Here is an 11,948-nt window from a genome sequence, read left to right as displayed (position 1 = left end):
GCTACCCAACTGTTTGGCATCTCTGTTACCTGTCGACCATTGCACATCCCTAGTTTCCGAAGCTAAAATCAAAACAAAATGCAGTAAAAACTAAAAACAATTAAAGAAATGGAAAAATCTAGGTCCAGCGTTTACGAAAAGTTTACTGGATTTGTGGACCAACTACGCAACACAGAATGCAGGTGGGTTTTGTCTTTTGTCGAGTTGAATTTCGCTGCTGTGCACTGCTGCATCGGATCGAATGTTGTGTGTTGGTGTTGGTGAGGGGACGGGGACCGGCAACAGTTTGTTGTTCATAATAAAACATCTATATAACGCTCATATTGATTCGATTCCACTGGCAAGTCAATGCCCAGGCTGCGGCTTGGCCCTCTGTTACAACAACCAACAAATGCAGCAGCAGCAGAAACATTCCCAGACATATCTTTGAGGAGTGCATTCGCTATGACGTCATCTCGCATACCTGAGCACTTAATAATCTTTTCTTCTGTCCACAGCCAAAAGCAGAAGATAACCTGCTTCCAGCAGATAGCAGAGTGCATCATGTCGCCCTCGCTGGCGGGGCACATCAACTATGCAGCCCACTGCGGCACGGCCACGAATGTGCTGCTGCTTTTCTGCGAGGATCTCGACTCGCAGACTCGAGTGAGTGCCGAGGAGAACTTAAACAAGATATTTCGAGCCCTGGAAAAGACGCGGGTCAGCCGCATACTGATGGACTTGTATGGTGAAATCAAAAGGAATGGCAATCAAAGGTAAGCGGATGTCTAAAACCCAGCCTAGCAGCATCTTATAATCTTTTCCCTCTGTTTTAGATCATTGCGCATTTGCTTAAACCTTTTCTCCTACTACGCACCTCACATCAAAGAGAAGCACATAAAATGGTATGCAGTACGCCTGCTGCAATGCATGTCCACGATATCGCAGCGCAAGGAGACCCTGCTCCAGGAGACGCTCTGTGACTTTGTGAAGAACTTTGGCCGCTATGTGCAGCAGGGTCTCAGCGATAGCGAATCCTGCAAACTATTGGAGGTAGGAAGCAGCCTCAGGCATCTGTCTATCCATTAGGCTCTATTTACTCAACTGTCGTATTACTTTTTGCAGACATTTCTGGGCAACATTGGCGCAGATTGTGCAGTGAAGCGCCGCTGCTCGGCACAAAATTGCATCAGCCTGATAGAGCATGCACGCCACAGAAGCCTCATGGCCAGACATGGACTCAACAAAGTGATGGGTAAGCGGAAATGAAGCTCCCGAATAGAATGCGATAATCGCATTGCCTTGCCACAGTATAATAGCATGGGAAAGCCTTATTTTAAGCCAGAATTTAAACAAATTGATGTTTATTGCATTCGCGTTGGGACTGCTAATTTTCAAATTCGATTCTTTTAAGAACTTGCTTAATTTGGTATGGATGTTGCGTTAACTAATCCTTGAATTGATGCCAAAGGGTTTTGCTTATATTACCTGTATTTTTATAAATAATGAAAATGGTATTTAAAAAGCGTGTAACATTCCAATTCTAAAGCCGATTCTACATATATTCTACATATATGTTACATTGTACATACACGTGTATTTGGTTGAATGGTTGGCAGTAAAAATATTTTTAATATTCTAAAAAGCCGCAAATCCCCGAAAGAAAAAAATCATACCAACAAAACACAAAGTAAAATGCAGTGGAAACGATGAAATAGGAGTGGGAATGGGGCTACATTCAAAAACTGGCATTGTGAATATGCATTGCCATCCATGAATTCGTTTTGTTTTGTACATCGTGGCGGCACAGTTGATATAAATTATATTTGTGGATGGCTCTTGGTTACCTTTTGCCATCATCTATCGATGGTCGAGAGAGCCGGGGCACACATACACACACAGAGCATGTTGTTGTTTTTTGTATTGATCGGAATTTGTTTTGATTTTAGACAACGATACTTGAATGGGTTTTATTTTAGCATTTGCTGACTGGCGGACTGCGGCAAATGTTCGTAACTGCAGAGCACACAACAAAACTCATAGACATGTGAAAATGCTCAAAAATTGCACACACAAATCATTTTTTATTGAATTTCCCTGAAAATATTATTGGCAAACATTCACCAAGAGGTAAATGCACCTTAGCTGCAGAACTCATTGTTTTTCTATATTTTTATAGCGGAATGAAGGGCCAAAAATAAGCAACCGAAATGATTGATTCACTAGTAATAGGAATTCGAGTGGGAAGTACATTTGAAATGTAGAGAAATATATATTTATTTAGAGTATTAATTGCTTATTCCGGTGGCAGGAGTGTTTGCGTATATGCTTGGGTCTGACCTCACTGGAACTGCATATGCATTAAATTACAACTTGACTTCACCTTTTGCTCTTTTCTTGTCCAAATGTTTACCTTCAAATCAACTCCTTCAACTCCTGGTGGTGCTGCCTGGTGTTCCTGGCGTTCGTAGTCATCTCTAGTCCTGTGTCAACTTTATGCCACTTCTACGCAAAGGCAATGCCAGCACAATGCCAGGCAACTCTTCAGCGCATCCTTATACAGTCTGGCGCCTCCTTTTATGGTCGCCCATCATAGCCGGGAGTACTTGTGTCCCGGTATGCCCCAACAAACAGACACAAAGTACGGCCCAGCCAGGGCCTTGCCCTGCCTCGAGCTCTCATCTCCGTTTGTTTGTCTCTGCCTTTTGCCTCGGCTCTCTGCTCGCATCTGGCTGTCCTTAGACGAAATGAAATTTATGCACTTGGACACTTCCATGCAATAATTCATGCGAAATTGAATCAGATATTCATTCCTGTGCAGCTTTAAAGCGGATAATCAACGTTGTAAACAAATGAAAGCAAAGGCAGCAAAGGGCAGCATGCAAAAAAAAGTGCAGAATTTATGATGCGCAGCCAAACAAAAGCAAATTATTTTTCATGTCAACTGTGGCAGCATAAATAGCCAAATGTCCAAGAATCCCCCTTTTGAAATGTATTTCATGGTTTTTTCCAAAGACAGAGCTCCAAAGAAGACAAGGCTCTCAGGTCGATTGGGAGAATCTTATATATAATAAGTAATTGGTTTGCTCTCATTCAAGTGGCTAATTCGTGTCACATATCGTTGGGCATTAAACACCTGCGCGTGGGTGTGTGAGAAACTATTAATTGCAGTCTTTAAACGAGCCCAGCATGATCGTTCCGCTTTGCGGAATGGAACGAAGCAATGCCACCACCGAAAATTTTGAAGAAACTTCTTGCGGCTTTTGCCGCAATTAATTGATACACATGAAAACAGGCCGCAAGTTGTGCTCGGTGGCAAAGTCACTTGGCTGCCGCTGACGCTGCCGCTGCCGCTACTGCTGCCGTTCACGATGCCACCGAGGGCCATGTAAAAAGTTTCTCCAGCGAGCGAGAGAGTGGGAAGGAAGTGTTTTCAATTTTGCGCCCCAGAGGAAGAAAATGAAAACTAATTGAGTAACAAACTTCCAACATGGCGTTTTGTGATTGGTGGGGTATACGTAATGAAACGACAAATAAGGAGAGACAACACGAGCCAAGAGCCAAGAGATGGAGCAAAAACAGAACTCTTGCTCTCCCATTCTCCACCTTCCTCTGATGCTGCTAGAGTGCGGAGTCTATAAATATCAGAAGGAAACTTTTCAACGAGATAAATTTAATTGGAGGCAATTTGTTGCAAAACATATGAGGGAAAACTTTGAAAAGAACACGAAATGAAAGAAGTATGAACTGCAATTGGCCAAACCGGCAAAAACGCACAAGTGGGTAAAGGTGTATCTGTGTATCCATTTATACATCTATCTATCTATCGATTCAGCAAATTGGAATTGCCAACGCATGCTGCGCAAAAAGAAAAGTTTGAAGAGCATTTTTAATTTGTAGCAACAGCAGTAGCCTTAAGTTTTCTCTCCATTAACTAACTTATCTACCTCTCTATCTCTCTTTGCTCCCATTATAGAGCTCCTTCTGACGGATCAGCAAAGCAACTGCGTGCTGGGCGCCTTGGGACTGTTGCGTCTGCTGTTGCCCCAGCTAATACGCGGCTACTCTACGGATAATTATGACGATGCGGAGTCGCTGGCCGGACAGCAGCAGAAGCAGCAACAACATCAGGCCACGACCTCCGACTGTCGGCAAATTATTGAAATTTATGATTATTGTCTGCACCTGCTGAGCACGCAGCCCACAACTAATCACGCCATTATAAATGCTACACTGGAGGTCATCATTGGCATACTTCAGTCGCTGGATGCCAGAGCTCCTCTGGCCGGAGTGGCGGAGAGTCAGCAGCAGAGTCTGGGCCAGAGTTTGCGCCAACTGTTGTGCAATCAACAATTGCAGCACAATGAGTATTTGCGGCGAAGGAAATCATTAAAAAATCAAATATTCCAATTGAAAAATTACGAAGTGGCGACAAGTCAACAACAAGAGGAGCACCACCAGCAGCAGCCGAAGCAGCTCAAGGATCAGCAAAATGCGGAGACTGCAATGCAAATGGAAAAGAATTCAAATGCAAAACTGCAGCACCAGCCCCAGTCCCAGACCCAGCTAAAGTGTCAACAGCAGGAGGAGCTACAGCAGCAGCAGCAGCAGCAGCAGAGGAGGCACCACCAGAGCTCGTTGGGAATTAATGCTGGGGAAGATGCCACGACCGAGGCAGCAAGTTCCGTTGCTGATGAAGGTATAGCAAATAAGGCAGAATGCCAGTCGGGATGCGAGCATGTGTGTGGGGGGATGTGTGCGCGGGATGTGTGCAGTCATGTGGAAATGTGACTTGCTGACAGGGGGACGGACAAACAGACAGACAGATGGACTAACCAACAGACAGACCACGCCGAAATCAGGAAAATTGAGCAATTGCACAGCCAGAGAGATAGAGAGAGAAAGAGAGAACCGGATGCACATCCACACAATGTACATATGAAAATTATTAGTGCATGCTTTTAGGCGGCGGCACATGCAGCAGCAACGAGGTCAAACCAAATTTGCATTTGCCGCCGCCAGCGCAATCTTGCACAAATATTTACACAAATTGTAAGGCTAACCCATGTCTTTTGCCACTCTGCCACTCTCTTTTCATGTTTGTGCGGATGATGATGATCCTTTTGGCTAGCTGCCGAAAAAGCGACGCGCTGCCACATTAGAAACGCCGCACGCAGCATAAGCGAATGCGTTGCCAGCAGCTCTTTGGATGAGCAACAGCAGCAGCAGCAAGGCGCTGTAGCTGTGGCTGACGACGACGACGACGATGATGATGATGACATGGAGCTGCTGAGCGCCGAGTGCGATGACTTTACAACTCTGTCGCAACTAAATGAACAACAACAGGCGATGTCAGCGGCATTCAAATTGTCCGCAACAACAGCAGCAGTTGGAGGAGCATCAGCAGCATCGGCAGAGGGGATAGATAAACTGATTGATGTTGATGCCGATGTCAGGGGGATGCCCAAACCGCGGCAGCATCAGTCATCTCTGCAGAATCTACTTGCCGGCGGCGATGACAAATCCCAGCATTTGAGTGACATCGACAATGAATCTTTCAACAGCATCGATTTCGAGGCCGAAATCACAATTGCCGGCTGCAAAGAGCAGCAGGAGCAGCAGCAGCAGCAGCCACCGGAGGGGACCCCATCGGCGAATGCGATAGAAAGCGGCGATGCAACAACAATTGGCACATTCTTTAACAATCTGTTGTCGCATTCCAATGCAGGTGAGGACCTATAGAGCGTATGACTATGCATAACCTGGGTAAATCAGACGGCGGGGGATCGCTTCAAAGTCATCGAAACTATTTCCATTCAATATTATTGCATTTCACGGTCTGCCGCAGACGCAACCGATTTCTATTTACCTCTTCTTTTATACCCATCCCATCCCCCTCCGTTACACTTGTATTGCGATGAACAATTCCGCATTTATTTGCAATTTTTGGGCTATGAAACTATTTGCATAATTGCGGCAGCAACGGGAATGGAATCGAAGGACAGACGTGACTCGGAGCCAAAACCAATTTCCATGGCATGTTGCGTCTCTCTCCCAATTGCCAATTGCACTTGCGATTTAATGAAGCGTAATTGTTGCTGCCTCTGTTTCTGATTCTGTGGCTGCTGCAAGTCTCCGCGGTATCGAGAGTCGAGTGAAACTAGGAAATTCGTGCAGCATTCCACTGGGAGAGAGCGAGGGTGCATGCATCATTTGTGGCTTCATTGAATGCATCTTGCGTGGCACATTTTGTCCTTTCTGTTGACAAGAGAACAACAATCAGAGGAAGATGAGAAGCAACATTGGCAGAAACAAAGAGGGAAAGAGGTATCCCTCAGGGTTTCAGTTGATGGACACTTTTCAAAATGATTTCTTCTCTGGAAGAGTATAAGCATTCGATTTGCATTGATTCTATTTGCTCAAACTCCACTTAACGAGTCTACTGATTGCTTGTCCTTGACTTAATTTATTTTAATATTTAAAACGTTTACTTTTCGTTTCGAAAAAAAAAGGAAAACGCATTTTATTTGTAGGATGCTCGCATGTGCATACATTTGTATGTATACATAAGTATGCCACGCTTTTCGCCCTGACCCATAAACCAGATGGAGGTGGTCCGCTGAAAAAAGACAGGGGAGGAGTGGAGTGGAGACAGCAGAAGGAGAACTAAGAAATGCAGACATGATGCCAGACCCATGTCCTCTCGTTAGCGTTGAGGGTTGGTGGGCCGGTTTCTTGCGTGGGCTGGTAATAAACAAAGGAAATGTACTGCACTGAGCCGGAAGTACTAATTAAGCGAATGAGTTGTGGGCGGGGGCGGGGGCGTACTACCATGTAAAGATAGTGAGAGCGGCAAAGGGGATTGGAGGGAGGATGTGATGGGCAGGGAGAGTGAGTGCATATAAAAACCCGCATCTACTTGACGTAAATGTTGGGCTTAAATCCGGCATTTCTTGTAACTGTATGTGTGTGTACGTCCGTCCGTTTGTCCTTGTGTGTGTGTGTGTGAAAAATACGGATTAAGCTTGAAACATGGCAATGCATTTGCTCGACTCGTACTCGTACTCCTGCTCCGCCCACCCACTCGACTGCAGCAACTGGGCCCATGCTCCCCAACCTTATTGCTGGTTTTCTTGCGCCGCCGCTGCCACTTGGCCAAAGCATCACACTGCAAGTTGGCAACAAAGTGGTTAAGACAAATGGGTTACGTGATAAAATGCGGTTACTCAAATTGCATGTATGCAAGCTTACATGTTGTGTCACAGTATATGTATACGTAAACGTATACGAGTGTGTGTGTGTGGGTGTGTTGAGAGGGGGTGTGTATCTGTATCTATATCTGTGTGGCATGGGTTTATTTAGCATTGCCAGAACCGTCAGCCAACCAGCCAGCCAGCCAGCATGGCTGGAACGGGACAAAACGAGAGGAGAGCCAGCCATCAGTTGCTGCTGCACTTTGCCTGCTTCGCGTTTAGCTATACTTTTTTCTTCCTTCTGTTCCTTCTCTTGTTTCCTTTTTCCCTATGCTGCAGTTGTTGCAACTCCAGTTCTTGTTGTTTTAGCTGTTGTTGTTGTGCACTTATGCGCTATCAGCCTTTATGCGCTGCTTTGCTTGTCCGTCCGCGGTAGTTATTGCCGGTTTTTTGTTGTTTGTTTTTTATTTTTTTTAAATATACATATGTACGTATGTATGTATTTGTGAGGACATATATCTATAGATATAGCCACAGCCAGTGCCGCACCCGCCCATCTTTATATACAACAGAGGGACGATTTTTAGCCCTAACAATTTGTATACTCTACACATAAAAAGGAGAAGATTAAGCATTAAAAGCAAAACAAAGATCATTTTATAGCAGCTTTTGAAAGATATCGCTTGAAAACGATCAACAAATAGGAATTCAAATAATTTACACGCTAGTTTAGGTTAATATATTTTTTGCCAAGATAACCAAAATTAAAACGGATAGTGCATTCGGTTTTCAATATTGTCACCAATTTTTCCACAGCGATACCCTACTTTCATAAACAATTTTTTACGCCTCTTGGTCTTGCTATTGTTTTTTTTTTGGCTCTCTCTCTTCCCAAAATATGTATGCCTGAATGTGTGTGTGTGGAACTGTACAAAATATTTGCATGTGTGACTCTAGTGAAGAGGGTTTCCCCCGTCTGTATGTCAAACATAAAGTAGAGCCCCCCTCCCTCTGCCTCAGCCCTCAATTACCCAACAGCACCCAAAGAGAGTGTGCCGCACGCCAACTCAATCCTGTTGCCGCGAGTTTTCCGCTCGTCCCCTACGCGGTTTTCGTTGTCGTCTAGTTTGGGGTTTTCCTTTTTTCGCCTTTTTCGTTGCTTATGCGCTTCAAAGTTGTATTTCCCATTTTCGTGGTGCCATTTTTTGTTTTCATTTTTAACGTGACTCCCACAATGAAGCTAAAAAAACTACGCGGCAGAAGTTGCAGTGCTGCTGCTACTGCTACTGCCGCTGTTTTCACTTTTACGGAGGCGAAACTATTAAAGCAGAAAATGGCAGCCAGCCTCGATGGCTCCCCTCGGTGCATAATTACATACATGCATGAAAGTTCCATACAACTTTGCGGAAAACTCTCTGATTTTTGGTTGCGGTTCTGCGAGCGTAGCGACACGGTGTTGCTATTTTCGATGTTAGCTTTTGAGTGGAAAACATTTATTTTTATGGTTTGTTTTATACCTTGACAGAAGCTAAAATGATTTTCAAGAGATGTGTAACATGTCTTACATGGATTACTCTATTCACTGGATCAAATGATATGCCCGATTATTAAATCCAAGATTCTATCTTTTTATTTTACTTCGAGGCTATATTCCATGACTTTACTTATCGATAATTGGCCATTGGATTCCTCCACAAATATCTGCCATGCCAGCAGTCTGACCATAAAGTGTTCTTCTACATCCGCTCGCCACAGTTCCAGCTCGCTTTTGGAGTTGGATTCGTTGGCTGTTCTAATTTTTACAGCGCTTGCATGCGGCCGGAACATCCATTAGAACAACAATAGTGGGAAGAGAGAGAGCCACACAACAAGTGCATCTAAAAGATGCAGCCATTTTTAACCCACTTAAGTGGTCAGCGGGAGAACATGCACTATCCACTTTGCACTGTACACTCTGTACTCTGTGTACTTGCTATGAAATTGAAGTTTTCAATTAATTTCCAATAGAGTCAGAGAGAAAAGAGTTGCCCCGCGGCAGAGGGCAAATTAATAGAACAACATAAAAAGCAGCTAAGGAAAATAGTTTCAGTGGTTTTAGCTATACACACACAAACAGTGCACATAGTACAGTGCCTGTCCCTTCACCCATTGTTTACAAAGTTTGCAATTTTCCAACAGAAGAATGTGCTTGGTAATTGGCCATCTCCATCCCGGGTGTGGGGATGGGTATTGGAGCTTGGCTCTTGGGTGAAGGAACCGCAAATTAGCCAACGCCATCGCTGGCATTAGTGTCAAACCCGACTTATCTGCTGAACTTTCGACTGGACGCACTAACTCAGAGGCTTTTGTGCTTTCGTGCTCTTCTGCTTACAGCTTCGGAGTCGGTCAGTAAGCTCTTTCGTCAATCAAGTGTTGGCTCTAAGTCCACACCCTCCAAGTCGGCGCCTGCTGATAAATCAGACGCCGTCTCGACGGCCTCACTGACGCTCTCCCTGAGCTCCTTGGCCAGCAGCAGCATCGGTCTACCAGAGCGCCAGTCCTCGATTGCCGAGACACCCACGACTGCGGATGACTCCTGTTCGATTACCGCCTCCTACACGGCATCAACAGCCCTGATGATGGATGCACCAGCCGTGGCCTCTAAGCCAGAGACACCGCAGCGTCGCTCCACGCCAAATGGTAAGTCCATTTCTGTCGCAGACAGTGCAGGGCGCAGAAACAGCTAATTAGGAGTTGTATTTGCACTCCCCACAGCTAATCCCTTTCTAGTGGAGAACTCACCGCTCAAGCAGACCATTGTGGGTCGTGCCCTGATCAGCGTGAAGATAGGCAGCATTCTGGAGCAGTCGCTGGTTTACTACACAGCCCGTCTGGTGGCTGCAAGGTTCTTGCTCAGCGGACACGCGGCGGCCCTGCAGCTGGATAGCGTTAGTCGAGTGTCTATCAAAAGCCTCTCGCTGGCTGTGATCGCTCAGTGCGTGCGACTGACTCCGCGTGTCCTCCAGCTAAGCCTGGAGATAACCGACCAGGAACTGGAGCTGCTGGAAGAAACCAGCCAGTTGGGAAGTGCCGATAGCACTCAGGTCTCCAGCCCCCAGAGCAGCAACACCTCACAGGGGGAGGCGGACAAGAAACCGTTGGACAGTTCCTTGATCCAAGCGGAGACCGAGGACAACCTGCTCTTGCTGGACATTAAGGATGATCATTTTGGACCCAGCACAGGTCCGGCTTATCTGCAGCAAACCGGACCCACGCTCAGTCGCAGTGCCGATGCAGCGGTTCTACTTCGAAGTATCTCTACGAAGGAGTCCAATAAGAAGCCCAGCAGCGAGGATCATCTGTCCAAATCGGAGATCGTTGGCAGCACCTTTCGTCCCACAGTTGCCGTGCAGGATACGCCACCGATGAGCCTGCCACCACGTCCGCCCAAGCGAACCAAATCAATGCGCAGTCGAAAAGGAATTAGCTTCGAAACGGCAGCACCACCATCCTCTGGCTGCCAGGCCCTATCGGATGCGCTGCTCTTCCATGATCACTGTGATCCCATTCTACGCGGTGGCGTGCAGCAGGTGCTGGGCTATTTCCTTCAATCAAGTGGAGCTGGTCTCTATCTGGAGCTACAACGTGGCCTTAGCTTGCAACACTTGCTGGCCATTTTACTGAAGGTGAGTTTCGCACAAAGTGTACGACTGTATCTTAAGCGATTGTCGAACAAAATGTACGAGAAGTATCGCCCCATGGGCATGCGGGGAAAGTTCCTTTGATGGTGCTACTACTCCTCCTTGTACTCCTCTTACTCCGCCTAATGGTAAGCCACATTACATGTATGCTAACCCGCTTTTTTATATCTATCTGGCTATATCTTTGTCAGAGTCCGCCCTTTACTGCTTTATCTCTGTCTTTTTTGCATCCAACTCCTGCCCCCTGCCACTGTATATGCATAACGCATACACCACGTTACACGATATGCAACATGAAGTGTACTATTGAAACGGGTATATCTATTTAGCTGTACATTTGGAATTAGTTGGTTATTATTGGCATTCTTTGAGCCACAGAAAACTATAATTTCTTTCAGCTTAAAAATCTTAGAATAACAGAAAGATAAAGAAGAAGAATCATTTGTAAATTACATTTTTTCTAAGAGTATTCAAAATCCACCTGTATCTTGCATATTTAGTAGCATTTTTCTTTGCTCTCTTTTTTTTTGCTACCCCTTGCCCTCCTGCCGTGTGCAAACATTCTTCTACATACGTGTATATCTATAAATATGTGTGCCCCCACCTTTTCGCTGTACTTTTTTCTATGTTAAACCATCAAGCTAACATATTTTAACACATGCAGGCAAACACACACACAGAGAGAGATACGGACACGGACCCGGACACGTGTCCATATCAATGGCTGTTGCCTTTTGAATATTTTTCCAGTGACTTCAACCTCAGTCGGTGCCTCCTCCCTCTCTCTCTCTCTCTCTCTTTCTCACTGTGTGTTCTCGAAGTTGCAGTTGCAGTTGGCGCTTAGCCGACGGCATTCTATGTGGCTGGGTTGTTTTTCATTTGAAAATAAGAAAGAAAATTCTTATCGCCTTCGCAATGTGCAAGTGCAAATGCCCCTAAAGGGAGCAGCGCATAGTGTATCCGTTGCCATCTCACTCTTTACTTTCCACTCCATACGAGTTGCACACCCTGTGCTGCTCCTGGGGTATGGTGTATGCAGAATGTGCGCATAAGTTGCACATTGATTTCTGTCTGGGGATTGGTCGTGGCTGAAAGT

At 45.5% G+C, this 11,948-nt stretch overlaps 1 protein-coding gene across 3 annotated transcripts in view; it reads left to right on the top strand.

Moving 5' to 3' along the window:
- Nucleotides 1-46: 46 nt before the first annotated feature.
- Nucleotides 47-11,948, top strand: part of LOC117583609 — a 47,247-nt gene continuing 35,345 nt past the window's right edge. For 2 of the 3 annotated variants that reach the window (XM_034272046.1, XM_034272045.1), the window contains exons 1-8: nucleotides 47-182; nucleotides 498-755; nucleotides 816-1,032; nucleotides 1,105-1,234; nucleotides 3,956-4,678; nucleotides 5,111-5,707; nucleotides 9,546-9,851; nucleotides 9,927-10,837. In XM_034272046.1, the coding sequence (XP_034127937.1) occupies nucleotides 109-182; nucleotides 498-755; nucleotides 816-1,032; nucleotides 1,105-1,234; nucleotides 3,956-4,678; nucleotides 5,111-5,707; nucleotides 9,546-9,851; nucleotides 9,927-10,837 (3,216 nt within the window). In that variant the 5' untranslated portion in view covers nucleotides 47-108. The remainder of the gene's footprint in view (nucleotides 183-497; nucleotides 756-815; nucleotides 1,033-1,104; nucleotides 1,235-3,955; nucleotides 4,679-5,110; nucleotides 5,708-9,545; nucleotides 9,852-9,926; nucleotides 10,838-11,948) is intronic. The other variant, XM_034272047.1, reaches the window with a different exon arrangement.

This window comes from Drosophila guanche, unplaced genomic scaffold (assembly GCF_900245975.1).
Source record: "Drosophila guanche unplaced genomic scaffold, DGUA_6, whole genome shotgun sequence".
Taxonomy (NCBI): Eukaryota; Metazoa; Arthropoda; class Insecta; order Diptera; family Drosophilidae; genus Drosophila; species Drosophila guanche.
This window is presented reverse-complemented; position numbering and strand designations above follow the sequence as displayed.